Here is a 26,031-nt window from a genome sequence, read left to right on the forward strand (position 1 = left end):
GGAGTTCTTTTATATGTTAACTTCTTTTCTCTTGCTGCTTTCAGTCTTCTCCTTGTCTTTCATCTTTGAGAGCTTGATTATAATATGCCTTGGGATTGTTATTTAAGTTGAATATGATTAGTGATCTTTGACTTTCCTTTACCTGGATTTTATCTTTCTGCAGGTTTTGAAAAGTTTCTGTTATTATTTCTTCGGATGTGCCTTCTACCCCTTTGTCTTTATTCCTCTTGAACTCCAATTGCTCGAACATTTGCTTTTTCTATGCTATCCCATAGATCTTGCAAGTTTTCTTCATTCCTCTTTAGTCTTTTTTTCTTTTTTCTTCTCTGCCTGTATATTTTTCACTTATCCTACCTTTGAGCTCACTCATTCTTTCTTCTGCTTGGTCAGTGCTGTTGTTGAAGCTCTCTATTGCATTTTTCACTGAATTCACTGCATTTTCCAGCTAGCGAATATTTATTATCATTATTTCAAGGTCTCTGTTAAATTTTTCTGATAAATTTCTGAATTGTTTATCTGTATTTTCTTGAAGTTCACTGTTAAGTTCCTTAACACAGCTAGTTTGATTTTTATTATGACAGATCACACATCTCCATCTTTTTAGGGTCTGTTATTAACATCTTATTTATTGACACCTTATGTTGTCTCTTTGGTGAAGTTATAATTCCCTGATATTAATGCTTGTGGATGTACATTGATGTCTGCTTATTAACAAATTAATTATTTATTCAAGTCTTTGCCTAGACTGGCTGTTGTCAAGCCTGTTAGTGCTGCAGCCATTTCAGCGGTAGAGGGCGCCTTAAGCCCACGTTTACTGCTAGTCTTACGAGGGCTTCCAGGATGACGTGGTATTCCAGCCGGAATATACCTGATGATGACCCAAGGTAGGAGTACCCTGTGAAAAAGTTGACCAAGGACCCAAACCTGGAATTCTGCCCCATTGGCTTAGACAGATGGGTGTTTCCTAGCAGTTCCCTGCACTGATAGGACAGTTCCCCAACTGCAGCAAAAGGAACTGGAGCTGAGACTGGGTCCCCTTACACTCTGCTGTAGGATGGAGGCTGGTGAGCTTGCCCCTGTGGCCCACATGCATGTTTGGAGCAGTTTCCTACATGGATGAGACTACCTGCAGTGAGAGAGGCTGGAGCCGAGTCTGTGCTCCTTCACTGCTTTGAGACAGAGGCAGGCAAACCCACCATGGTTAGCCCAGGCAGACAAGCTTCCCCCGAGAAGCTCCCTGCACAGGTAGGGCATTTCCGTGACTGCAGTGAGAGGGGCTGGAGCGGGGAGTGGGATCCTTTAGGATCTGCTTGGGACAAAGGCTGGCAGGTCCTTCAAGGAGGCTCAGACAGACAAATCATTCCTGCATTGTGGGATACGGGTAAATCTTCCTCTGGGTCCTTGTGCAAACAGTAATAAGGTGGGCCAGTGGCTGGGTTGCGGAGGGATTGGAGCCAATTTACAGGGTAACTTTCAGGTCTGTTGCCAAGAACACTATCAGTGGGCAGATGAAACTTCCTGCTTAGGCACTAGTGTGCTTGATTCCTCCTATCTCTCTCTCTCTTTTTTTAGTTAGTATTTTAGAAGGTTTGATTTTTGTTTTATTTTTAATCACTTATATTTCTTAAAACATCTTTATACACTACCTTTGTTTCCTTCCATAAACAATACTAAATAATTGTTAATTTCCTTTTCTTGTATCATTTAATTTTAGTTACAAGTATTATCTTAATGACAGTCATTATATTCATAAATGTACTTGGGTTTATCCCAGTTGATTTGAGAGCTTCAAGTTTTAACTCTTTTTTTTCCAGGCTAATACTTAAGTTAGTACACTTGGTTTCATCTTTCTTGTGGTTTTTTTTTTTTTTTAATAATGTGTGTTATTTTTACATCCCTTGAGCTTATATGACATTTATACATTTTGTCAGTTTCATCTCCATTTTTTAAAAATTGACACTTTTTTAGAGCAGCTTTAGGTTCACAGCAAAATTGAAAGTAGACTGCCCATATACTTGCTGTCCCCACACATGCACAGCATCCCCTACTATTAACATCCCCTACCAGAGTGATACATTTCTTAGAGTTAATAAACCTCCATAGACACATTATCTTCCAAAGTTCCTAGTTTACATTAGGGTTCACTCTTGGTGTTGTACATTCTGTGGATTTTGACAAATGCATAATGTACCATGGTACTATCATACAGAATAGTTTCACTGATTTAAAAATCCTCTGTGCTCTGCCTGCTCATCCCTTTCTCCCCATAAACCCTGGCAACCACTGAGCTTTTTAATATCTCTGTAGTCTTGTCTTTTCCAGATTGTCTTACAGTTGGAATCAAATAGTGTGTAGCCTTTTCAGATTGGCTTCTTTCACTTAGTAATGTGCACTTAATCTTTTATGTCTTTTCATGGCTTGATAGTTCATTTAGCATAAAATGATATTCCACTGTCTGGATGTACCACAGTTTATTTAACCATTTAAATAGTGAAGGCCATCTTGGTTGCTTCTAAGTTTGGGCAATTATGAATGAATAAAGCTGCTATAAACGTATATTTGCAGGTTTCTATGTGGAAATGTTTTTGAATAATTTAGGCAAATACCAAGAAGTGTGATTGCTCGATCCCATGGTAAGAGTATGGTTAGCTTTGTAAGAAATTGCCATACTATCTTTCAAAGTAGCTTTACCATTTTTCATTTTCACTAGCAATAAATTAAAGTTCCTTTTGTTTCACATTCTCTCTAGCATTTGGTATTACCAGTTTTAATCCCCCTTTGGGGATTAAAAAACTATACTGCCACCACATTTACAACACCACTAATTTGTGTTCTGAGTTTTGGCCATTCTAGTATTTATGTAGGTATCTATTGTTTTAATTTGTGGTTCTTTAGTGAGATATAATGTTCATCATCTTTTCATGCTATTTGTCATCTGTGTGTTTGTCTTCTCTGGTGAATTGTCTGTTGCGGTCATTTGCCCAGTTTTTAATTGGGTTGTTTTTTTCTCACTGTTGAGTTTTAAATGTTATTTGTATATTTTGGATAACAGTAGTTTATCACATAAGTCATTTGCAAATAGTTTTTCTCAATTTGTGTCTTGTCTTCTCATTCTCTTGATACTCCCATCTTTTAGTTGTAATTCTAAAGTTAGATGTATTTTCTTCTTACCCCAGTCCATCATCATGTTAGAGCTTCTCCAGTTTTTTTTTTTTCCAATCTGAAAGTTCTCTGGTCCACTCAGGCAAGCTCATAGGAGAGATATTTTCTAAGTTCTTGAAGGTATGACTTTGTGGTCGTATACCTGAAGGACACTTGGCTGGATATAAAATACTCAGATTGGCTGGGCGTGGTGTAATCCCTGTACTCATGCCTATAATCCCAGCACTTTTGGGAGTCTGAGATGGGAGGATGACCTAAGGTCAGGAGTTTGAGACCAGCCTGCCCAAAATGGCAAAACCCTGTCTCTACTAAAAATACAAAAAATTAGCCAGACATGGTGGCGTGTGCCTGTAGTTTCAGCTACTCAGGAGACTGAGGCAGGAGACTCGCTTGAACCCAGGGGGCGGAGTTTGCAGTGAGCTGAGATCGCGTCACTGCACTCTAGCCTGGGTGACAGAGTGGGGCTCTGTCTCAAAAAAAAATACTCAGCTCACATTTTTTCCTTTGAGTATCTTAAAAATGTTACTTCATTGTTTTCTAACATAAATGTTGCTGTTGAAATTTAGTACCACTCTTATTTTCTTTCCCTTGTAGGTGACTTGTCTTTGTACTTAACTTTATTATTTTGATAACTTTACATGTTTTTGCTTCCTGTGTTTAAATGATGTGGATTTCCCTGGACTATTAGGAAGAGGTTCCTGTGAAAGAATAAATCAGGATAGCTTTGTCAGTTTACATTTCAAAGTCTGTCTTCTCTGTTGTTAATGGAGTGTGTGTGTGTGTATCCACTTTTGTCTCTTAGGTAAGCCTTGGTCAAAAGGGTTTTTCTCTTATAGCACATTGTTTCTGAGAGCTTTGCATGTTTAGTATCCCATCATAAGATACTTATTTTGTCTTTACGGTATTCTCTCTGAACTGTTTCCTTTGGAACTTTGCTAGTCCCTTCCCTGTTTATATATGATCCTTCTTTCTCCCTGTCTTCATTGCCCTGCAGTTTTGTTTGAAATTGCAGAGTTTTTTTCTCATTAGGATGAGACTGTGTCCTTCTGGTGAGGGCTCTTTGTTACATACTTCTAAGGAGCTTGAGACTTTAGAGCTTCATAGCACCCTTTGCTGTCTACAGGACTGGCTATACAGGTTTTTACACTCACCTGCATCTTGGAGCCTGTGAAAACCTCTTCCTTTCTTTCCATTTACTCTTAAATTTGCTCTCCCAGGTTTCTCCAAGGATAGAGTCCTGTGCTTGTGGAGTATTTATAGTGATTTTTGGGTTTTGTTGCTTTGTAGGGTACCTCTGTTGTAGCTTTAATTTCCTGCTGCTTTTGTGTAGCTACTGATCATGCATTGTGAGCAGTTTATCCACATTCTCTTAATATTCTGAGAATTGTGGGGATTTTCTTTTACCTAGTTTCATTGAGATCGTCTCATATCCTTCTTGGTATATCTGTTTTTTAGGAATTGTCTTTGGGGGATTAAAAGACTATACTGCCACTACAATTATAACACCACTAACTCGTTGTTTTATTAATTTAATTGTGACTAATATGTAAGGAGCTTAGGTTTTTCTTTTCCTTCCCTATTTTTGAAAGGTTAGTTTAAGGCTACTTTTCAGCCTACATAATTGCCTATTTTTAATACCTGAATAAAGGAATTTTAAAGCATCTATATGTGACTTGGTGAGGAATTGAATATAAATATAGAATGTGATTTTTGTTAACATTTTTCTTGATTTTTAAATGCAAATATGCATCATTTATATCTGGTTATATTGTTTAATGGGCATAGTCTCCTAATAGATATTTTAGATTAATTGCAGTGTGGTACATGAAGTTACCTATAAATAAATAGCTTTTAAAGTAAACATGAAAACAAGTGAATTTTTATTGAAATTAATATGCATAATTAAATTTCTTGCTTGATGGAAATAAATATAGCAAAATACATATTTTGGGGGGTCATTTTCTTTCATGAACATTTTAAAACAAGAATTAAGTCATTTTACTGTTTATTTTCACCTGTCATATATATTTATTTTTAATTTTTGGATATTTTATGAAAGAAATCTGAAAACTTAATTTGTTTGTTAGGATTTTCTGTAATTTTGGACTCGCCTGATTGTTTTTCACATAGCAGGTGCTAGGTAAATATTTTCAATGTGAACATGGTAGGAAGTGACAGTATTCATATTTTATAATTTTATTAATAAAGATTATATAGTCTGCTGAACCTAACTTCAAACGATGGAGATCCAAAATAAAATTGTCAATTTCTCTTAGGAACTGAAGTTAAAAGATGAAGAATGTGAGAGGCTTTCAAAAGTGCGAGATCAACTTGGACAGGAATTGGAAGAACTCACAGCTAGTCTATTTGAGGTTGGTCTATTTACATCTTGGCCAACAGCAACATCTTGACTTTTATATATTGACAAAATTGTTTTTTTGAGGGAATCTTGGAAAAGATTTGCTTAGTTTCATCCATATTTATAAGTCTTCCAAGCAAAAGAGAAAATCTTTAAGCAATGTAGAGTTTACAAAACAACTATGGGCTACCAGTATCCGATTGTTAAAAAATGTATGTGTGCAGAGAAAGAAGGTAAATTTTAGTATTGATTTTTATTTTACCAAGTATTTATGGGCTACTTTAGATTAACTACATAAGACTGTACAACTAAGAGGGCAAACTCTTTGAGATAGTCATCTTATATGGGATGATTGGAGAAATATTAGAAGGCACATCTTCTTGTAAGAAGGCATACTTTTTACATCCAGCCTGCCACCAGGACTAAAATTTCTACCTAACTGGAGCAGTATTTCTCCATAGGGTTGCCACTGACATTGTAGGATGTTTAGTGTCCTTGGTGTAAAACAGAGCCTATACATATACATATGTAGAGAGATACAGAGAAGGAGAGAGAGAGAGAGAGAGGCACTCATTATTATAGGGAGTTGGCTCTTGCTGTTATGGAGGCTAGCAAGTCTCAGGGAGCTGCAGTGGGAGTCAGCAAACTGGAGGCCTAGGAGGACTGATGGTGCACTTCCAGTCTGACTTTGAAAGTGTGAGAATTTGGAAGAGCAAAAGTTTCAGTTTGACTCTGAAAGCAAAAAAAAAAAAAAAAACAACTCTTCCTTGGGTGAGGGTCACTCTTTTTTGTTCTATTCAGGCCATCAACTGATTGGATGAGGGTCACCCACATTCTAGAGGGCAGTCTACTTTATTCAGTCTACCAATGTAAATGTTGTTCTTATCCAGAAACATTCAGGATAATATTTGAGTACATATTTGAGCACCTTGTGATTCAGTCAAGTTGACATATACAATTAACCATCACAATAGGCTTTGCTCAAAAAGTGCTAGTAATACTCCCTAATCATTTTGACAGCTAACAAATATCTCTGGGGGGTGAGGTGAGGGTAATACTTCCATGATAAGGACTGTTGCCATAAAGTGTCTCCTTTGGGTTAAGACCTGAGTCTTTAGAAGTTCCTTAACAAAACATTGATGTGTTACTGGAATGGCTAATGCCATTATCACTTTATATATATATATATTTTTTTTTTTTTTTCTTTTTTCTTAAAGATTTGTTCTTAAAACTTTTATTATAATAAACTTGTGAAATTCCATCACCTTTTGTTATTATTTATTCATAATCTATTTCAGACTCAGATATGTATATATTCTTACATAGTTGTAATTTAATATTTTGTGTTTTTTTTAATAACATTTTCAATGTTACTATATCATCACTAATTGTAATGATAGTCATAATCTACCAGGTGCCTGTTCCACAACTTTTATCATTACAAGTAACATTGCACTGAATGTCTTTTGACACGTAGGACCTTTCATGCCTTCTTTGCTCCATACCGCTTTGCCTTCTTTTCTGTCTTTTTGGGGTCATTTTCTTTTCATGAACATTTTAAAACTAATTTATTTATTTCCTTAGCTAGCTAGTCATCAGAGATGAGAGGAAAATGAATTTAAGGATAGGAAGAATGGAAAGTTAAAGAGATAGAATAGAAGCTATGTGACTTGTTATATTTCTGTATATAGAGGGTTATATAGAAACATAAGATTTTTCTTCCAATATTGTCCAACTGGAAGAAAATTTTCTAGTGATATATGGATACTAGGTAAGAAAGCAAATATATTAAGCTATTTATATTAATTTGATTTCCTGACTACTCGCATTTAATTTTAGCCCTGCTTAGTTTTACCCATCTGTACATGTGTGTATGTTCAGTTACATGAAATAGAAGGAGAAAAATCAGAAGGAAACTTGTACTTGTTCGTAGCAGGATGTGAAGGGTCAGAAATGCAGTTTGTGCAGTTAGTGAAAAAGCATATCTAAAAAAATACAGTTTGGAGTCTCTGACCTTTTCTAACCCGGCAGTGGCCAATGGGTTAGTATTGACACTGGCTACTTTCTGGAAAACAGTACATTGATTAAAGATGATTTTGGTAATGAAGAAAATTGTATTTGAACCAATTATGAATTGTGAAAAAGGTGCTAAAAGTTTTTCTTTGGTCTTAATTGTACCTTCATGATCTGTTTACTATTGTCTTATGAAAAGATACTTTTTTTTTGCACTTTATATGTGTGTGTGTATATGTGTGCATAACTTTTTAATAATTGAAGATTATTCTGAATAAACTAAATATGCACACTTTTGGTAAGCCTGACATGTATATTTAAATTAGGAGTTTATTATCCTAATCTTCTTTATAATTACACTTTGTATGTAACAATGTCGAGTTTTAAAAGTATCAAATACTTAACCTCAAAAGTTATGTTTTTCTCCTAACACTTCCAATTTTCAGATAATATAAAATTAAATCAGTTGAAAGAATACATCACAAAGCAGTCTGCATCTCACATGGAGAATAAAGTCATAAGATGTAGATGTTTTATAAGTCGGTTTAGTAAGCGTTTATGATAAGTCTAGTTCTCTCCCAGTAATACTGTGATGCATATAGGGCAGATTATTATCATTTTATCTGAGAAGAAAAGTGAGGCATACAGAGACTAATGAGCATTTTAGGTAATCATATTCATGATTCTTGCTCTACCTACTGTGAAAATCATAAGTGGCATTTTTATTTGTCTCAAACCACAGAAAAGAAGTCATCACTGAGGCCTCTTATTTCTTCATTTCATACTCAAATGATCAGTTAAGTCTTTTGATGCTACCTCTAGGACAAAGAGCAAATCACCTTCCAAGCCACCATCATTTGTTAGCTAAATCAATAGATACTAAACTTTTTGATCCTCTACCTGATCAGTACAAGAAAAATTTGAGCCTGCAGGGTAAAATTAGCTTATCTTCACTTTTGCACAGTCTGTGAACTAATAGTGATTTTTACATTTTTAAATGGTTGTGGGGGAAAAAAGATTTCGTGACATGAAAATTATATTGAAAAATTTAATATTATATAAATTGGAGGACAAATTAGAAGAATAACTATAACCATAGAAATTTGTTAATGGAGATACAACACAGAAGTAAAATCTGACATTACATAAAAGCGTGTGTGGGAAATCAAAGTGTAGAGTATCTGCATGTAATTGAAATTAAGTTGTTCTCAGCTTAAAAGAGACTTCTACAACTATAAGATGTTTAATGTGAACCCATACTAACCACAAAAAAGGTAGAGTAGATATACAAAAGACAAAGAGAAAAGAAACTACACTACCACAAAAAATCACAAGAAATAAATTAACAAAATGGTAAGAACAGTCCTTACTTTTTATTAATTATTTACATGTAAATGGACTTAATAAAAAGAAATAGGGTGGCTGAATGGATTTTTAAAAAGCCAACTGACTTGGCATGGTGACTTATACTTTTAATCTCAGTACTTTGGGAGGCCAAGAAACGAAGATTACTTGATGTCAGGAGCATCCAGGAGTTTGAGACCAGCCTGGGCAAATAGTGAGGCCCTGTCTCTAAAAAAAGTAAAAATTAGCTGGGCATGGTGGTGCATACTTGTGGTCCTAGCTACGTAAGAGGCTGAGATGGGAGGGTCGTTTGAGCACAGGAGTTTGAGGTTACAGTGAACTATGATTGTGCCAGTGCACTTCATCCTGGGCAATAGAGTGAGACCGTGTTTCTTTGTTGTTGTTTTAAAAAGCCAACTGTATGCTGTCTATGAGAGAGACACTTTGGATTCAAGGAAACATACAGACTGAAAGTGAAGAGTGGAGAAATATTTCCATGTAAATGATATTCAGAAGAGAGCAGGGGTAGCTATATCAGCCAGAATATATTATAAGTCAAAATAGTCACAGGAGACAAAAAGGTCATTATATGATGACAAAAGAGTTCAACAGAAAAGTATAAAAGTTATAAAGATAGACTTGCATCACTTACAGTGGGAATATATTCTGAAAACTTTATTGTTTGGTAATTTTGTCATGAGATTTAATCATTATGCAAATATCATAGCATATACTTACACAAATCTAGATGTGGTAAAACCTAGTTTGCATAGCCTGCTATACACCTTGGCTATATGGTATTGCTTATTGCTTCTGGGCTACAAACCTGTACAACATGTTACTATACTGAATACTGTAGGTAGTTGTGACATAATGGTAAATATTTATGTATCTAAACATATAAAAGGTAAAGTAAAAATAAATATGGTATGATAATTTTATAGAACCACTGTCATATATGCAGTCCATTGTTCACTGAAATGTAATGTGGTACATGACTGTATGTATTCACCCAACAAAGCACCTAAATGTATAAAACAAACTGAAAAATCTGAAGGGAGATATAGCAAGACATTAGTAGTAGGTGACTTCAATAGGTACTTCCAGTCTCTCTAATGAATAGATTATTCAGGCAGAAAATTAATAAGTAAATAGAACTGCATAGCAATATATACCAAATGGACCTAACAGATACATATAGAACTTTTAACACAACAGCAAATGAATATGCATTCTTCTCGGGTGCACATGAAACATTCTCCATTATAATTCATGTTAGGTCACAAAACAGGTCTTAAATTTGAGAGAATCAAAATTATTCTCAGAATCATTTTCCACTCACAATGGAATCCAATTAAGAATCAATAATAGAAAACAGGAAAACTCAAATATATGGAAATTAAATAATGATGTTCTTTTGAACAACCTTTGGATCAAATAAAAAATCAAAAGACAACTTGAAAAATTTCTTGTTGAGACAGATGAAACTGAAAACAAAATGTAGCAAAACTTATGAGATACAGAAAAAGCAGTAGTAAGAGGGGTAAATGGCTACATTAAAAAAAGATCTCAAACAATCTAACTTTATACCTCAAGGAATAAAATACCAAAGGAGAACAAACTAAATTCAAACTTAGCAGAGAGAAGGGAATAACAAAGAGTAGAAAAAAATAGAGAATAGGAAAATAACAGAAAATATTAAGAAAACCTGGTTTGTTTTTTTCAAAAAATAAAACGCTTAGTAGACAAACCAAGAAAAGAGAGGACTCAAATAAATCAGAAATGATAGAGGAGATATTACAATGAATGCTTCGGAAATAAAAAGGATTATAAGTGACTTTTACAAACCACATGCCAATCATGGATAATCTAGAAGAAATAAATTCCTAGAAATTGCAAGAAGTAGAAACAAAAAAGCCCAAGACTAGATGCTTTCACAGGTAAATTCTACAAAACACTCAAAGAAGAATCAGTGCCAATTCTTTTTACACTTAAAAATTTGAAGAGGAGAGAAGATTCAAGATGGTGCTGTAGGAGCAGCTCGGGATTGCAGCTCCCTGTGAAAGTGCAGGGGTGAGTGGACGCTGCATTTCCAAACAGATCTTTATTGGCCACAGACCAGGAGATTCCCAGGTGGAGGAGCCCCACAGGTTGCCAGCGCGGCAGTTTCAGCCGGTGCCGCAGTGCAGCGGCTCTCTGTACAAAATACACTGGTCTGGTTGCCCTGTTAAACTGGCAATTGGAGATCCAGGAAGGCAGATTAGCCCATTCATCTGATTAAATGGGACTGAAACATAAAGCCAGGCCAGGAGATTCCCGGGCAGCGACGTTGTTTCAGCCGGCACAGTGGGTTGCCTCATGGGAAATCACACAGATCCTGGCACCCTTTCAGCAGGCGACTGGAATACCCGGGAGAGAGTCAACCATTCAACTTAAAAAATAAAGGGCTCTGGGGCAGGGAGCCAGGTGATCAGGCTCGGCGGGTCCCACGCCCACAAAAACAAACAAAAAAAACCCAGCAATTGGAAACACTTGGGGTTGAGAGTTTCACGGCAAACACAGCTAAACCTGGGACAGTCCAGCTCTGTGGGGGAGGGGTGTCCACCATTGCCGAGGCACTTCACCCCTACGGAGGTAGTCTGTCATTGCTGAGGCCACGCGCCATAACAGAGTCCACCATTACAGAGGTGGGCCAACATTGCCAAGGCAGTTCTAACCACACCCATATAAACAGGACTGCAGGGAAATACACACGGCAGCAGGAGCCAGCAGCAGGCGAACCCCACAGCAGCTCCGCAAAGCCTCTGCAGGCAGTGACTAGGCTGTCTCCTCACTGGGCAGGACAGCCCTGAAAAAAAAAAGAAAAAAACCAGGCAGCAACGCAATGGATTCTCATAAATAAAGCCCTAACTCCCCGAGACAGAGCACCTGGGGAAAAAAACGGGGTTTATGAGTTCTGCTGCAGCAGACTTAAACGTACCTGCCTAGCAGCTCTGAATGAACAATGGAACTCACAGCTCAACACTTGAGATCCTATTAAGAACAGACTGTCTCCTCAAGCAGCTCCCTGATCCCTGTATATCCAAAGAGTCACCTCACGAAGGACTGATCAGACTGACATTTGGTGGGCATCATTCTGGGACAAAGATAGCAGAAGAAGAAACTGGTAGCAACCCTTACTGTTCTGCAGCTGCTGCAGGTGACCCCCAGGCAAGCAGGGCTTGGAGTGGACCTCAGCAGTCCTAAAGCAGAGGGGCCAGACTGTTAGAAGGAAAACTAAGAAACAGAAATAACTTCATCATCAACAATCTGGGCATCCACTCAGAGACCCAGTCTGAAAATCAGCAACTACACAGATGACAGGTGGATAAATCCACAAAGATGGGAAGAAACCAGCGCAAAAAGGAGGAAAATACCCGAAACCAGAACACCTCACCTCCTACAAGGGATCACAACTCCTCACTAGCAAGGGAACAAAGCTGGATGGAGAATGAGTGTGATGAAATGACAGAATCAGACTTCAGAAGGTGGGTAATGAGAAATTTCCGTGAGCTAAAAGAACATGTTCTAACTCAATGCAAAGAAACGAAGAAGATTGAAAAAAGATTTGAGGAAATGATAACAAGAATGGACAACTTAGAGAGGAATATGAGTGAATTGATGGAGCTGAAAAACACAACACGAGAACTTCGTGAAGCATACACAAGTTTCAACAGCCGAATTGACCAAGCAGAAGAAAGGATATCAGAGTTCGAAGATCAACTGAGTGAAATAAAACGAGAAGGCAAGATTAGAGAAAAAAGTGCAAAAAGGAATGAACAAAGTCTCCAAGAAATGTGGGACTATGTGAAGAGACCTAATCTACGTTTGATAGGTGTACCTGAATGTGACGAAGAGAATGAATCCAAGCTGGAAAATACTCTTCAGGATATTATCCAGGAAAACTTCCCCAACCTAGCAAGGCAGGCCAATATTCAATTCCAGGAAATACAGAGAACACCACAAAGATATTCCTCAAGAAGAGCAACCCCAAGGCACATAATGGTCAGATTCATCAGGGTTGAAATGAAGGAGAAAATGCTATGGGCAGCCAGAGAGAAGGTTGGGTTACCCACAAAAGGGAAGCCCATCAGACTCACAGCAGATCTCTCGGCAGAAACCCTGCAAGCCAGAAGAGAGTGGGGGCCAATATTCAACATCCTTAAAGAAAAGAACTTTCAGCCCAGAATTTCATATCCAGCCAAACTAAGCTTCATAAGTGAAGGAAAAATAAAATCCTTTGTGAACAAGCAAGTACTCAGAGATTTTGTCGCCACCAGGCCTGCTTTACAAGAGCTCTTAAAAGAGGCACTACACATAAAAAGGAACAAGCAGTACCACCCACTTCAAAAACATACCAAATGCTAAAGAGCATTAACAAAATGAAGAATCTGCATCAGCTAATGGGCAAAACAGTCAGCTAGCATCAAAATGGCAGTATCAAATTCACATAAAACAATATTAACCCTAAAGGTAAATGGGCTAAATGCACCAATCAAAAGACACAGACTGGCAAATTGGATAAAAAGCCAAAACCCATTGGTGTGCTGTATCCAGGAAAGCCATCTCACATGTAAGGATACAAAAAGGCTAAAAATAAAGGGATGGAGGAAGATTTACCAAGCAAATGGAGAGCAAAAAAAAGCAGGAGTTGCAGTTCTCGTCCCTGATAAAATAGACTTTAAAGCAACAAAGATCAAAAGAGACAAAGAAGGACATTACATAATGGTGAAAGGATTGATACAACAAGAAGAGCTAACGATCCTAAATATATATGGACCCAATACAGGAGCGCCCAGATATATAAGGCAAGTTCTTAATGACTTACAAGAGACTTAGACTCCCACACAATAATAGTGGGAGACTTTAACACTCCACTGTCAATATTAGACAGATCAACCAGATAGAAAATTAACAAGGATATCCAGGGCTTGAACTCAGACCTGGAACAAGCAAACCTGATAGACATTTACAGAACTCTTCCCAAATCCACAGAATAACATTCTTCTCAGCACCATATCATACCTACTCTAAAATTGACCACATAATCGGAAGTAAACCACTCCTCAGCAAATGCAAAACAACGGAAAACAGTCTCTCAGGCCACAGTGCAATGAAGCTAGAACTCAGAATTCAGAAACTAACTCAGAACCGCACAGCTTCATGGAAACTGAACAACTGGCTCTTGAATGTTGACCGGATAAACAATGAAATGAAGGCAGAAATAAAGAAGTTCTTTGAAACCAATGAGAACAAAGACAAAACATACCAGAATCTCTGGGACACATTTAAAGCAGTCTCTAAAGGAAAATATATAGCAATAAGTGCCCACATGAGAAGAGTGGAGAGATCCAAAATTGACACCCTATCATCAAAATTGAAAGAGCTAGAGGAGCAAGATCAAAAAAAACTCAAAACCTAGCAGAAGACAAGAAATAACTAAGATCAGAGCAGAACTGAAGGAGATAGAGACATGAAAACCCCTTCAAAAAATCAATAAATCCAAGAGCTGGTTTTCTGAAAAGATGAACAAAATAGACAGACCACTAGCCAGATTAATAAAAAAGAAAAGAGAGAATAACCAAACAGATGCAATAAAAAACGATAAAGGGGAAATCACCACAGATTCCACAGAAATTCAAACCATCATCAGAGAATATTACAAACAACTCTATGCACATAAACTAGTAAACCTGGAAGAAATGGATAAATTCCTGGACACTTGTGTCCTCCCAAGCCTAAACCAAGAAGAAGTTGAAACTATGAATAGACCAATAACAAGATCTGAAGTTGAGGCAGCAATTAAGAGCCTACCACACAAAAGAAAGCCCAGGTCCAGATGGGTTCACAGCCGAATTCTACCAGACACACAAAGAGGAACTGTCACCTTTCCTTCTGAAAGTATTCCAAATAATCCAAAAAGGGAATCCTTCCCAAATTATTTTATGAGATCAACATCATCCTGATACCAAAACCTAGCAGAGACTCAACAAGAAAAGAAAACTTCAGGCCAATATCCATGATGAACTTAAGATGCAAAAATCTTCAATAAAATACTGGCAAGCCGAATGCAATAGCACATCAAAAAGCTTATCCACCATGATCAAGTAGGATTCATCCGGGGATGCAAGGCTGGTTCAACATACGCAAGTCTATTAACATAATTCACCACATAAACAGAACCAAAAACAAAAACCACATGATTGTCTCAATTGACGCAGAGAAGGCCTTTGACAAAATTCAGCTGCCCTTTATGCTAAAAACCATCAATAAACTTGGTATTGATGGACTATATCTCAAAATAATAAAAGCTATTTACGACAAACCAACAGCTAATATCATACTGAATGGGCAAAAACTGGAAGCATTCCCTTTGAAATCCGGCACTAGACAAGGATGCCCTCTCTCACCACTCCTATTCAATATAGTACTGGAAGTTCTAGCCAGAGCACTGAGGCAAGAAAAAGAAATAAAGGGTATTCAAATAGGAAAGGAGGAAGCCAATTGTCTCTATTTGCAGACAACATGATAGTATATCTGGAAGACCCCCATCGTCTCAGCCCAAAATATCCTGAAACTAATAAGCAACTTCAGCAAAGTCTCAGGATACAAAATCAATGTGCAAAAATCACAAGCATTCCTATACACCAATAACAGACTTAAAGAGAGCCAAATCAAGAATGAACTGCCATTCACAATTGCTACAAAGAGAATAAAATACCTAGGAATACAACTAACAAAGAATGTAAAGGACCTCTTCAAGGAGAACTACAAACCACTGCTCAGCGAAATAAGAGCGGACACAAACAGATGGAGAAACATTCCATGGTCATGGTTAGGAAGAATCAATATCGTGAAAATGGCCATACTGCCCAAAGTAATTTACAGATTCAACGCTATCCCCATCAAGCCACCAATGACCTTCTTCACGGACCTGGAAAAAACCACCTTAAACTTCATATGGAACCAAAAGAGAGCCCGCATAGCCAAGTCAATTCTAAGCAAAAAGAACACAGTGGGAGGCTGTGTTCAAACTACTGGACTTCAAACTATACTACAAGGCTACAGTAATCAAAACAGCATGGTACTGGTACCAAAACAAAGATATAGACCAATGGAACAGAACAGAGGCATTGGAGGCAACACAACACGTCTACAACCATACAATCTTGGATAAACCTGACAAAAACAAGCAATGGGGAAAGGATTCCCTGTTTAATAAATGGTGTTGGGAAACTGGCTAGCCATGTGCAGAAAGCAGAAACTGGACCCCTTCCTGACACTTTACACTAAAATTAACTCCAGATGGATTAAAGACTTAAACATAAGACCTAACACCATAAAAACCCTAGAAGAAAATCTAGGCAAAACCATTCAGGATATAGGAGTAGGCAAGGGCCTCATGACTGAAACACCAAAAGCATTGGCAACAAAAGCCAAAATAGATAAATGGGACCTAATCAAACTCCACAGCTTCTGCACGGCAAAAGAAACAGTCGTTAGAGTGAATCGGCAACCAACAGAATGGGAAAAAATCTTTGCAGTTTACCCATCTGACAAAGGACTGATATCCAGAATTTACAAAGAACTAAAACAGATTTACAAGAAAAAAACAAGCTTGTTCAAAAATGGGCAAAGGATATGAACAGACACTACAAAAGAAGACATACACGAGGCCAACAAACATGAAAAAATGCTCATCATCACTGGTCATTAGAGAAATGCAAATCAAAAGTATATTGAGATACCATCTCATGCCAGTTAGAATGGCAATCATTAAAAAATCTGGAGCCAGCAGATGCTGGAGAGGATGTGGAGAAATAGGAACAGTCTTACACTGCTGGTGGGAGTGTAAATTAGTTCAACCGTTGTGGAAGACAGTGTGGCGATTCCTCAAGGACCTAGAAATAGAAATTCCATTTGACCCAGCAATCCTATTACTGGGTATTTATCCAAAGGACTATAAATCATTCTATTATAAGGACACATGCACACGAATGTTCATTGCAGCACTGTTTACAATAGCAAAGACCTGGAACCAACCCAAATGCCCATCGATGATAGACTGGACTGGGAAAATGTGGCACATATACACCATGGAATATTATGCAGCAGTCAGAAACGATGAGTTTGTGTCCTTTGTAGGGACATGGATGAATCTGGAGAACATTATTCTCAGCAAACTGACACAAGAACAGAAAATGAAATACCGCATGTTCTCACTCATAGGTGGGTGTTGAACAGTGAGAACACATGGACAAAGGGAGGGAAGCACTACACACTGGGGTCTATTTGGGGGAATAGGGGAGGGACAGCAGAGGGGAGGGGTTGGGAGAGATACCGTGGGGAGAAATGCCAGATATGAGTGAAGGGGAGGAAGGCAGCAAATCACACTGCCATGTGTCTACCTATGCAACAGTCTTGCATGTTCTTCATATGTACCCCAAAACCTAAAATGCAATAAAAAAAAATTTGAAGAGGAAAGACTTTGAAACTCATTTTATGAGGCCAATATCACTCTGATACCAAAGCCAGTAAATGTACCACAAGGAAATATCTATAGGCCAATGTTCCCAATGAACATAGGTGTAGAATCCCTCAATAAAATATTAGAAAGTCAAATTCAATAACATATTAAAAGGGTTATACATTGTGACCAAATGATATTTGTCCCTGGGATGCAGGATGCATCAACATAGAAAAGTAAATCAATGTGATAAACCACAGCAATCGATGATATAATATACAACAGTATATATATCAAATGATATACATAAATTGAATGATGATAATATACATTTATCATCTTTATAGAAGCAGAAAAAGGATTTGACAAAATTCCGCATTTATTTATGGTAACAACTGTCAAGAAAATAGATGTAGGAACTTAAAGACAATGAAGGCCATATCTGAAAAGTCCATAGCCAACATCATAATCAATGGGGGAAATTGAAAGCTTTTCCTCTAAGATCTGGTATAAGACAAGAATGCCCACTCTTTACCATTTCCATATAGCATGGTATTGGAATGTTATCACAATCAGACACACACAAAAAAGGCAACCAAATTGGAAAGGAAGAAATAAAACAGTATCTGTGTGCATATTGCATGATTACAAATGTAGAAAATTCCAAAGACAAAATTCGACAACAAAAAAAGTTAGAACTAATAAATGAGTTTGGTAGGGTTGCAGGATATGAAAATTAATGGTGTTTCTTTGCACAGGCAACCAGTTATCTAAAAAGGAATTTTAGAAAACAATCTCATGATTTCAGTGTCAAAAAGAATAAAATACTCAAGAATAAACTTAACCAAAGAGGCAAAAATATTTATATAATGAAAATCATAATATAGTTAATGAAGGGAATTAAGACACAGGTGGAAAGAGCTTTGTGTTCTTTGGTTGGAAGAATTAATACTGTTAAAATGTCTGTTCTACCCAAGTGATGTACAAATATAGTGCAATTCCTATCAAAATCCAATGGCATTTTTTTAGTGAAGTAGTTATTCATATGGAACTACAAAAAATGTTAATAGCCAAAGTAATCTTTTTTTTTCTTCTGAGATGGAGTCTTGCTCTGTTGCCTAGGCTGGAGTGCAATGGCATGATCTCAGCTCACTGCAACATCCATCTCCCAGGTTCTAGTGATTCTTCTGCCACAGCCTTCTGAGTAGCTGGGATTACAGGTGCACACCACCACACCAAGCTAATTTTTGTATGTTTAGTACAAACAGGTTTCACCATGTTGGCCAGGAGGCCAGAGTGATCCACCTGCCTCAGCCTACCAAAGTGCTGGTGTAACAGGTGTGAACCACCATGCCCAGAATAATCTTGAGCAAGAAAAATAAAGCTGGATGCATCACACATCCCAATTTCAAAATACATGACAAAGTTACAGAAATCAAAACACTATGACAATGATACAAAAACAGACATGTGGACCAATAGAAGAGAATAGAGAGCCCAGAAATAACACATTTATGGTTAGCTGATCCTCAACAAAGATGCCAAAGAGACACAGCGGGGTGTAGATAGTGTTTTCAATAAATGCTGCTGAGAAAATTGGATATCCACATGCAAATGAATGAAATTAGACCTTGATCTCACACCATAAAGAAAAATCAATTTGAATTGGATTAAAGACTTAATATGTAAGGCCTGAAACTGTAAAACTCAGTGGAAAAACTTCTTGACATTGGTCTGGACGGTGATTTTTTGAAAGTGACACCAAAAGCACAGGCAACCAAAGCAAAGTGGATAAGTGGGAGTGCATCAAATTAAAAAGCATCTGCCCAGCAAAAAACAGTCAACAAAATGAAAAAGCAACATACCAAATGGGAGAACATATTTGCAAACCGTGTATTTGACAAGTAGGTAATATCCAAAATATATAAGGAATGCAGTAGCAAAAAAACAACCCAATTAAAAGATGGGCTAGGGACCTAAATAGACATTTCTCCTAAGAAGGACTACAAATGGCCAACCCGTGTATGATCAGGTACCCAACATCACTAATCATCAGGTAAATGCCAGTCATACCCCAATGAGATAGCACCTTGCACTTGTTAGAATAGCTGTTATTAAAAGACAAAAGATAGCAAATGTTGGCAAGTCTGTGGAGAAAAGGAACCCTTGTGCACTATTCGTGGGGATGCAAATTGGTACAGCCATTATGGAAAACAGTACTGAAGTTTCTCCTCAAAAAATTAAAGCTACTGTATGATCCAGCAGTTCCCCTTCCAAGTGTATATATTCAAAAGAAAATTGCTATCTTGATGAGTTATATGTTCTTCCATGTTCATTGGAGCATTATTCATAGTAGCAAAGTTATGGAAACAATTTAAATGTTTATTGATGAATGGATAAAACAGAAGTGTGTGTGTGTGTGTGTGTGTGTGTGTGTGAATACTACTCAGTCTTAAAAGAAAATGGAAATTCTGCCTTTTGCAACAACATGAGTGAATCTGGAGGACATTTTGCTAATTGGAATAAACAAGACACAGAAAGACAAATGCTGCATTATCTCACTTATATGTGAAATCTAAAATAGCCGAGCTTATAGAGAAGCACAGAGTAGATTGGTGGTTGTCAGGGTTGGGAAGTGGGTGAAATGGGAGATTTTGGTGAGTGGTACAAAGTATCAGTTATGCAGGATAGATAAATTTTGAAGACCCAGTGTACAGCATAATGACTATTTTATATGTTACAAATTTGGTAAAAAGGTAGATCTTGTGTGCTCACCACTCCTCCAAAAAAAGGTAACTGAGAGGTGCTGGATATGCTAAAAGAAAAACAAAATGTTATGTATATTTCAGTGTTAATAAATATTTATTAAAACAGCCACACTAATTTGTGTATTGTCTATGGCTGCTTTCACATTGCAACAGCAGAGCTGAAGAGTTGCAACTCAGACTGCATATGTATACATACTGTTTGGCTCTTTACAGAAAAAGTTGCTGACTCCTGGTATAGGTGATACTTATATCATTTTCAGCTTTGGGAGGACAGTGTGATGGAAAAGGTTTCAAACTTGTTTTGAATCTACTTTTTGATTTTTTGTCTATTTTTTAAAAATTCTGTAAAAATTCTGCATGCTATCATTTTAGATGCCGATCCTGTCCCAGTCTAGTGCTCATCTTTCCTTTTGGGGCTCCAATTATGTGTATGTTATACCTTTTCACTGTAATCCTTAAGTCTCTAGTGGAAAAGTCACCTAAAATTTCACATCACTTCTAAGTTTACTTCGCTATTTTGTTCTCAAATACCTTCAAGCACTTTTTAAAAACAAACAAAAAACTTATCTAGCTTTTCTAATTGTTCTTCGTTAGAGGTTTGGTCCAAATCGCATAATTCACTATTAATGAAAACAAGGTCTATTTCAAAAAACTTAATCAACTATTCTCTCCATAATATGAATTACTTTTGCATTTATAGCTAAAATATTGCTTATCTTGAAGAGTCAGATTACTTGTGTTTCTTATTTTTAAAATATCGCCAAATACTTTTCTGTTGACAGCTGCTTAGGCCAGAAGAAATACAGCAAATCTGAAACATTTGTTATTTTTAAAAGGAGAATATTTAACTCTAAATTTGACAGCTCTTAAGGACTTTGCCAAGGTAGCCACAATACTGCATGGAATATCTTCATGGTTGATATCTTTTGTTATAAATCATTGATAATAAAGATTCTCCTTTTTAATTTAAGCTGCAAATTCACATTCATGGGCACACATAAACTGTAATCATTACAGTACTGTAAAAGCAAATGAACAAATGGGAAACAGTCAAACTCTGATGTAAAGAACTTCCACCCTTCCATTCTACAACTGTGTATTTTGACAGACCTAATGAGGGTGCCATTGTCAAACTATTCATTAAATATCTTTGAAGCTCATTTCCTTCTTTCCTCTCATAAACTGGAAACTGAAGTTCTAAAACCTAAGTTCTTAAATCCCAGGGCACTAGCTCAAGTGGGCATTATGTAGGTTTCCAGTCCCTGTCATTCTTAATAATCCCTTATAGAGATTATTCTATACAGGAGTATAATCTTTTAAAAATAAAAAGATCATTTCTCTTCCTTCCTTAAAAAAACTGTAAGTCTTCATATTGCATTTAGAATAAAACTTGTCATTCTTATCCTGATATTTTATTTGATTAATATATATAATCAGAATATAATATATATTAATCCTTAAGAGCAAGGACTTTGTTTTTTCCCAGTATGTAGTCAATATCTGGAGCGGTACCTCACAAGGAGGTGACATGATTAAATGTTTCATGAATAAACGTTATATGAATAAAGGGGAATTAAATTACTAGAGTTTCATACTTGTGGAACTAAAAGAATAAAACTCTGTTAAAGGGTAAACTCTGATTTGCCTTTTTAGGTTGCTCTGCACAAAATTGTCAGTATAATTTTGCGAATGTTTTTATTGGAAGCCCCCTAAGGCTTCTTACCTGTCATCACTGTAAACTGCAACATTATTGGTGTGTTAATGTTTTTACTTATCCCTCCTGTATGTCTTTGCTGTGACTAATAAGAACATATATAGTGATGACATTATAAAAATGTGACTGCAAAGGAGTTGGCTTTGACATGTTGGTCATTGTTTGCCTTCATCGCATTGACAGTCATTACACAAGCATTAATCAGGATGATTGATCTCAACTTGGCTGCCTCAGTGATAATAGGTCCTAAAAAAAGGCACCTATTCCTGATGTCTCATAGTTTGTCTCTCTGTTTTCAACTGCTGCTTCCATAGTTGACATTGAGTACTTATTTTCAGGGTAACCTTTGGTAGTATATTCTTGCTTCAATCATAAACACTTGGCAAAAGATTTTTGAAAACAAATGCTACTTTGTTTCCAAAATTTGAGATGTTAACTTTTTCAGGAAGCTCATAAAATGGTGAGAGAAGCAAATATCAAGCAGGCAACAGCAGAAAAACAGCTGAAAGAAGCACAAGGAAAAGTAAGTTTTTGCTGCTCTTAATAGTATAAAATAATTAGTGATAATTATTTTAAAGATAACATCTGTTGGCTTTTGTTCTGATCGTAAAGTAGTGCTTGTTTTCAATTTGGAAACTGCAGAATAATAGAAGAAAATAGCTGATATGTAGATATAATTAATAGTGAACATTTGGTGTCCATTTATATGATAACCAAATGTTTAAAGCCTTGTAAATCACATGAATTATCCAAAGGATTATAGAATCACATTTTAAAGTTAATACTTAAGTTTTAAAATTCACTGAGAAAAGCCACCTAAATATTACTCGATTTTACTATTTTAGGAGTGAACTTCTACAACTAATCATAAGCTATTATATTTTAAAATTTTTGAAAATTCACATAAATGTTAGATATCTTGATGAGTTTCACAAATTCATTTGACATCGTGAATTAATAGATGAATCCAAGCCATATGGAAACATAAAAAAACTTGTTTTTACTTTCTCTTTATTACTCCACAGGAAACAGAAATTACTTTTCATCTCTGAAAGTGTTTTGACCAGATTGCTAATATTTAGCTGCATCTTTTATAAAACATATTTAGTGTATGTGACTATGTTGATTTTTTTTCAAGATTGATGTACTTCAGGCTGAAGTAGCTGCATTGAAGACACTTGTATTGTCCAGTTCTCCAACCTCACCTACGCAGGAGCCTCTGCCAGGTGGAAAGACACCTTTTAAAAAGGGGCATACAAGAAATAAAAGCACAAGCAGTGCTATGAGTGGCAGTCATCAGGACCTCAGTGTGATACAGCCAATTGTAAAAGACTGCAAAGAGGTAACTCGTCAAGGACTGTCCCCTCTGACTCTGTTGATACTTGTTAATTCTCATCACTGAGGTGTCAGTTATCATTTTGGCCAGCAAAATTTTTAGTACAAAATATGCAGTATTAAGATGGGGGAGGCTTTATCTAGAGCTGGCTGCTTTCAGGGATTCTTCAGTTCCATTCTCTACCTGACTGACCTTGGAGTACCTGCTGGAAACTTGGTAAGTTTCTTAATCTCAATATTTCATTAAGGGAGGAAACTGTTACATGTTGTCTAGAGGATAGTGGGTGGCTTTAGTGATCTGACTAGTCAAAATTTATTGCTAGAGTGCTCTTACAAAATATGAACATAAGAAATATGTGAAAATAAGATGATTTTCTTAAAGATCAGTGCATTTTTATTTAAATTTAGAGAGAAGAAGGAATTTTATATCAGTAAGGGAGTCCTAGAGTTAACTCAAATAATTAAGCAACAAAAAATAGAAATAATGGTAGCCTTACAACTCTGTAATGCTGAGGACATTTTGCTAAGTGAAATTTCAAGTTAGAGTAGAACCATTAGTGTTATTTCTGATCCCAAATTAGGTTTCGTAGTTCAACCAGTCTCAGTTATTCAGACACTTACAACTATGTAAGGCTACTGTTCTTATATATCCATAGTAACTAAAAATTTTAAAAAGAAATAATGGTAGTCTTATTATTTTAAAAGATGTGTTATAAAGATAACTGAAATATAAATATTTAGAGCTCTTTAGAGTAAAAATTTTTTTAAATTATTGCATACTATGAGAATGCATTTCTAAGAGGATTGATCAATAATTTATGAAGCTCTCCCATTTCTTCTTAGAAGCCATCTTTTACATTGTTGTTTCAAGTCCATCATTAATCTTGAAGAAATGTGTGTGCTTGTTAAATTTTTGTATGGAAACCAGGAGTTTATTAAATGGAATAACCAATGTTGTTAACCTGTTTTAATTGAATTGCATTTTGACTAATTTTTAATAAAAAAGATGCTGATAAGAGAGAAGTTCAGTACTTGGTTAGATCTGAATGTAACCAAATCCAAAATTTACATTGTTTTCTGTGAAATATTTAAGAAACTTTTTTTGTCCTGACTTTAATTTAAATTCTTTGGAATTTAGATAGCCTTATTAATTGCCTGGTCCAACTTGTATTTTTGCTGTTTCTCACTCAGTAAGTATAAGTAATTATGTACTTCACCCCATTTACACGAAAAAAATTTGAGTGTCTTCTCATGGAAAATTGTAAAGATTCATTTTTAATTTTTTGAAATCTTTTAAAATGTGTGTAGGCAGCATATAACTTCAAAATAATAATCTTTGCTTTCCAGGTATGAGTTATATTCTGATGTTTCATAAAAAGCTTGTCAAAAAGTCTTACTAGACAAAGGAATTACATAAATTTGACCTGTGTAAGTCTTATAAAAATATGTAACAATCTGGAAGAAAATGATGCATGTCTATGTTTTTGTAGAAAATATGGTGGAGTACTCAGTCAGACAAAAGCAACAGTTTGTCTTCTGTAACATTTAAAATATACATGCACGCTTGCAGACATAGATGCCAAGTGCGAGGCTTTGGGATTAAGCCACTTAGATTTGAATTTGGACTTTACTGCTTTCTTGCTATGCAATCTTGGGCAAGTTACAAATAGGGATCATAATATCTGCCTTGCACAGTTGTGAGGATTAAATGTTTGTAAAGTGCTTACAGTAGTTCCTGGCACAAGTCAGCTCTTAAAAAGTGGTTTAAATTACTGCCTTTGAACTAGAATCTTTCCTTAGAGTACCATTTACCTGCTTTGGGGTTTATGTCCATTTTCTCAGTAACTTTAGAAAGAAAATGCATTTGAAAATGTAAGTATTGCTTGTATGCTAATATTATTTATTTTTTTGCTTTTAGCTTTGATTCAAGGAATTTATTAATTGGGCTGAAAAAAAAATTCTTATGGAAATTGCCCTTATGCACCCTAAAAGGAAGTCTGTAGGAAAGCTTGGTTACCCTCAGCTCTTGGTTACATTCTTGTAGACTACTTGCACATCTGATTAAGCTATACTAAAGGCAGGCTATAGCTGTAGTGAGTGCATCATTTATGGTATGTCCAGTGCTTCTGGACTAGAGTGGCTTAGAGCTGTAGGATGAAGGAGACTGCTTTAGTTTGGGTGGCTGATGTCAGTGGAACTTTGTATTCCAGCAGATGGTATTGAGCTGGACTTAGGGAATCTGAGAATCTGTAAGGAAGAATACTTGGGGAAAATTTATTACAGAGGTGAGAAAGAGAGGGACAGCTGGAAGAGTAAATAGGAAGGCAGGTGCCAGCAGTGGATTATTACTGATGCCTAAGATGGTAGTTGCTGGATGCCCAAAATATGTCAAAAATATCTAAATAAATGTTATATTTTAAGGTAGTCAGTTTAGGAGGCTTTATGTGTTTTTTTTTAATCCTTCTGCAATAAATGTTTTGACAATTCTTTTGGGGATGCCTTCAAATGATAGTAGAACAATTAGTGTCATTTTTGATCCCAAACTAGGTTTCACAGTTCAGCCAGTCTCAGTTTATTCAGACACTTCAATTAATTAGGTTCCAGATTACTTTTTTATTATTTTTAGAAAAGACTTGTCATCATTTATTATAATCTGAATAGAGTGCCACTTGTGTCTTAAGAGGAACTCCAGCTTTTTTTGTGGGGATGGGAGAAGGGGCTCAGGGTGAGGGTAATGTTAGCATTATTGAACGTGGTAGTGGATGATAATAGAAAAAGGCAAATTGGCTATTTGGGAGTCATTTTTTAAAAGGAAAACTGCTACGAGGTA

At 36.3% G+C, this 26,031-nt stretch overlaps 1 protein-coding gene across 4 annotated transcripts in view; it reads left to right on the forward strand.

Moving 5' to 3' along the window:
- Window positions 1-26,031, forward strand: part of RAB3IP (RAB3A interacting protein) — a 76,571-nt gene that overhangs the window by 40,535 nt on the left and 10,005 nt on the right. For 2 of the 4 annotated variants that reach the window (XM_002752755.6, XM_009004201.5), the window contains exons 4-6: window positions 5,439-5,534; window positions 22,312-22,389; window positions 23,005-23,208. In XM_002752755.6, the coding sequence (XP_002752801.2) occupies window positions 5,439-5,534; window positions 22,312-22,389; window positions 23,005-23,208 (378 nt within the window). The remainder of the gene's footprint in view (window positions 1-5,438; window positions 5,535-22,311; window positions 22,390-23,004; window positions 23,209-26,031) is intronic. The other 2 variants (XM_078336853.1, XM_035257001.3) reach the window with 1 other exon arrangement.

The sequence above is a fragment of the Callithrix jacchus genome, chromosome 9, assembly GCF_049354715.1.
Source record: "Callithrix jacchus isolate 240 chromosome 9, calJac240_pri, whole genome shotgun sequence".
Taxonomy (NCBI): Eukaryota; Metazoa; Chordata; class Mammalia; order Primates; family Cebidae; genus Callithrix; species Callithrix jacchus.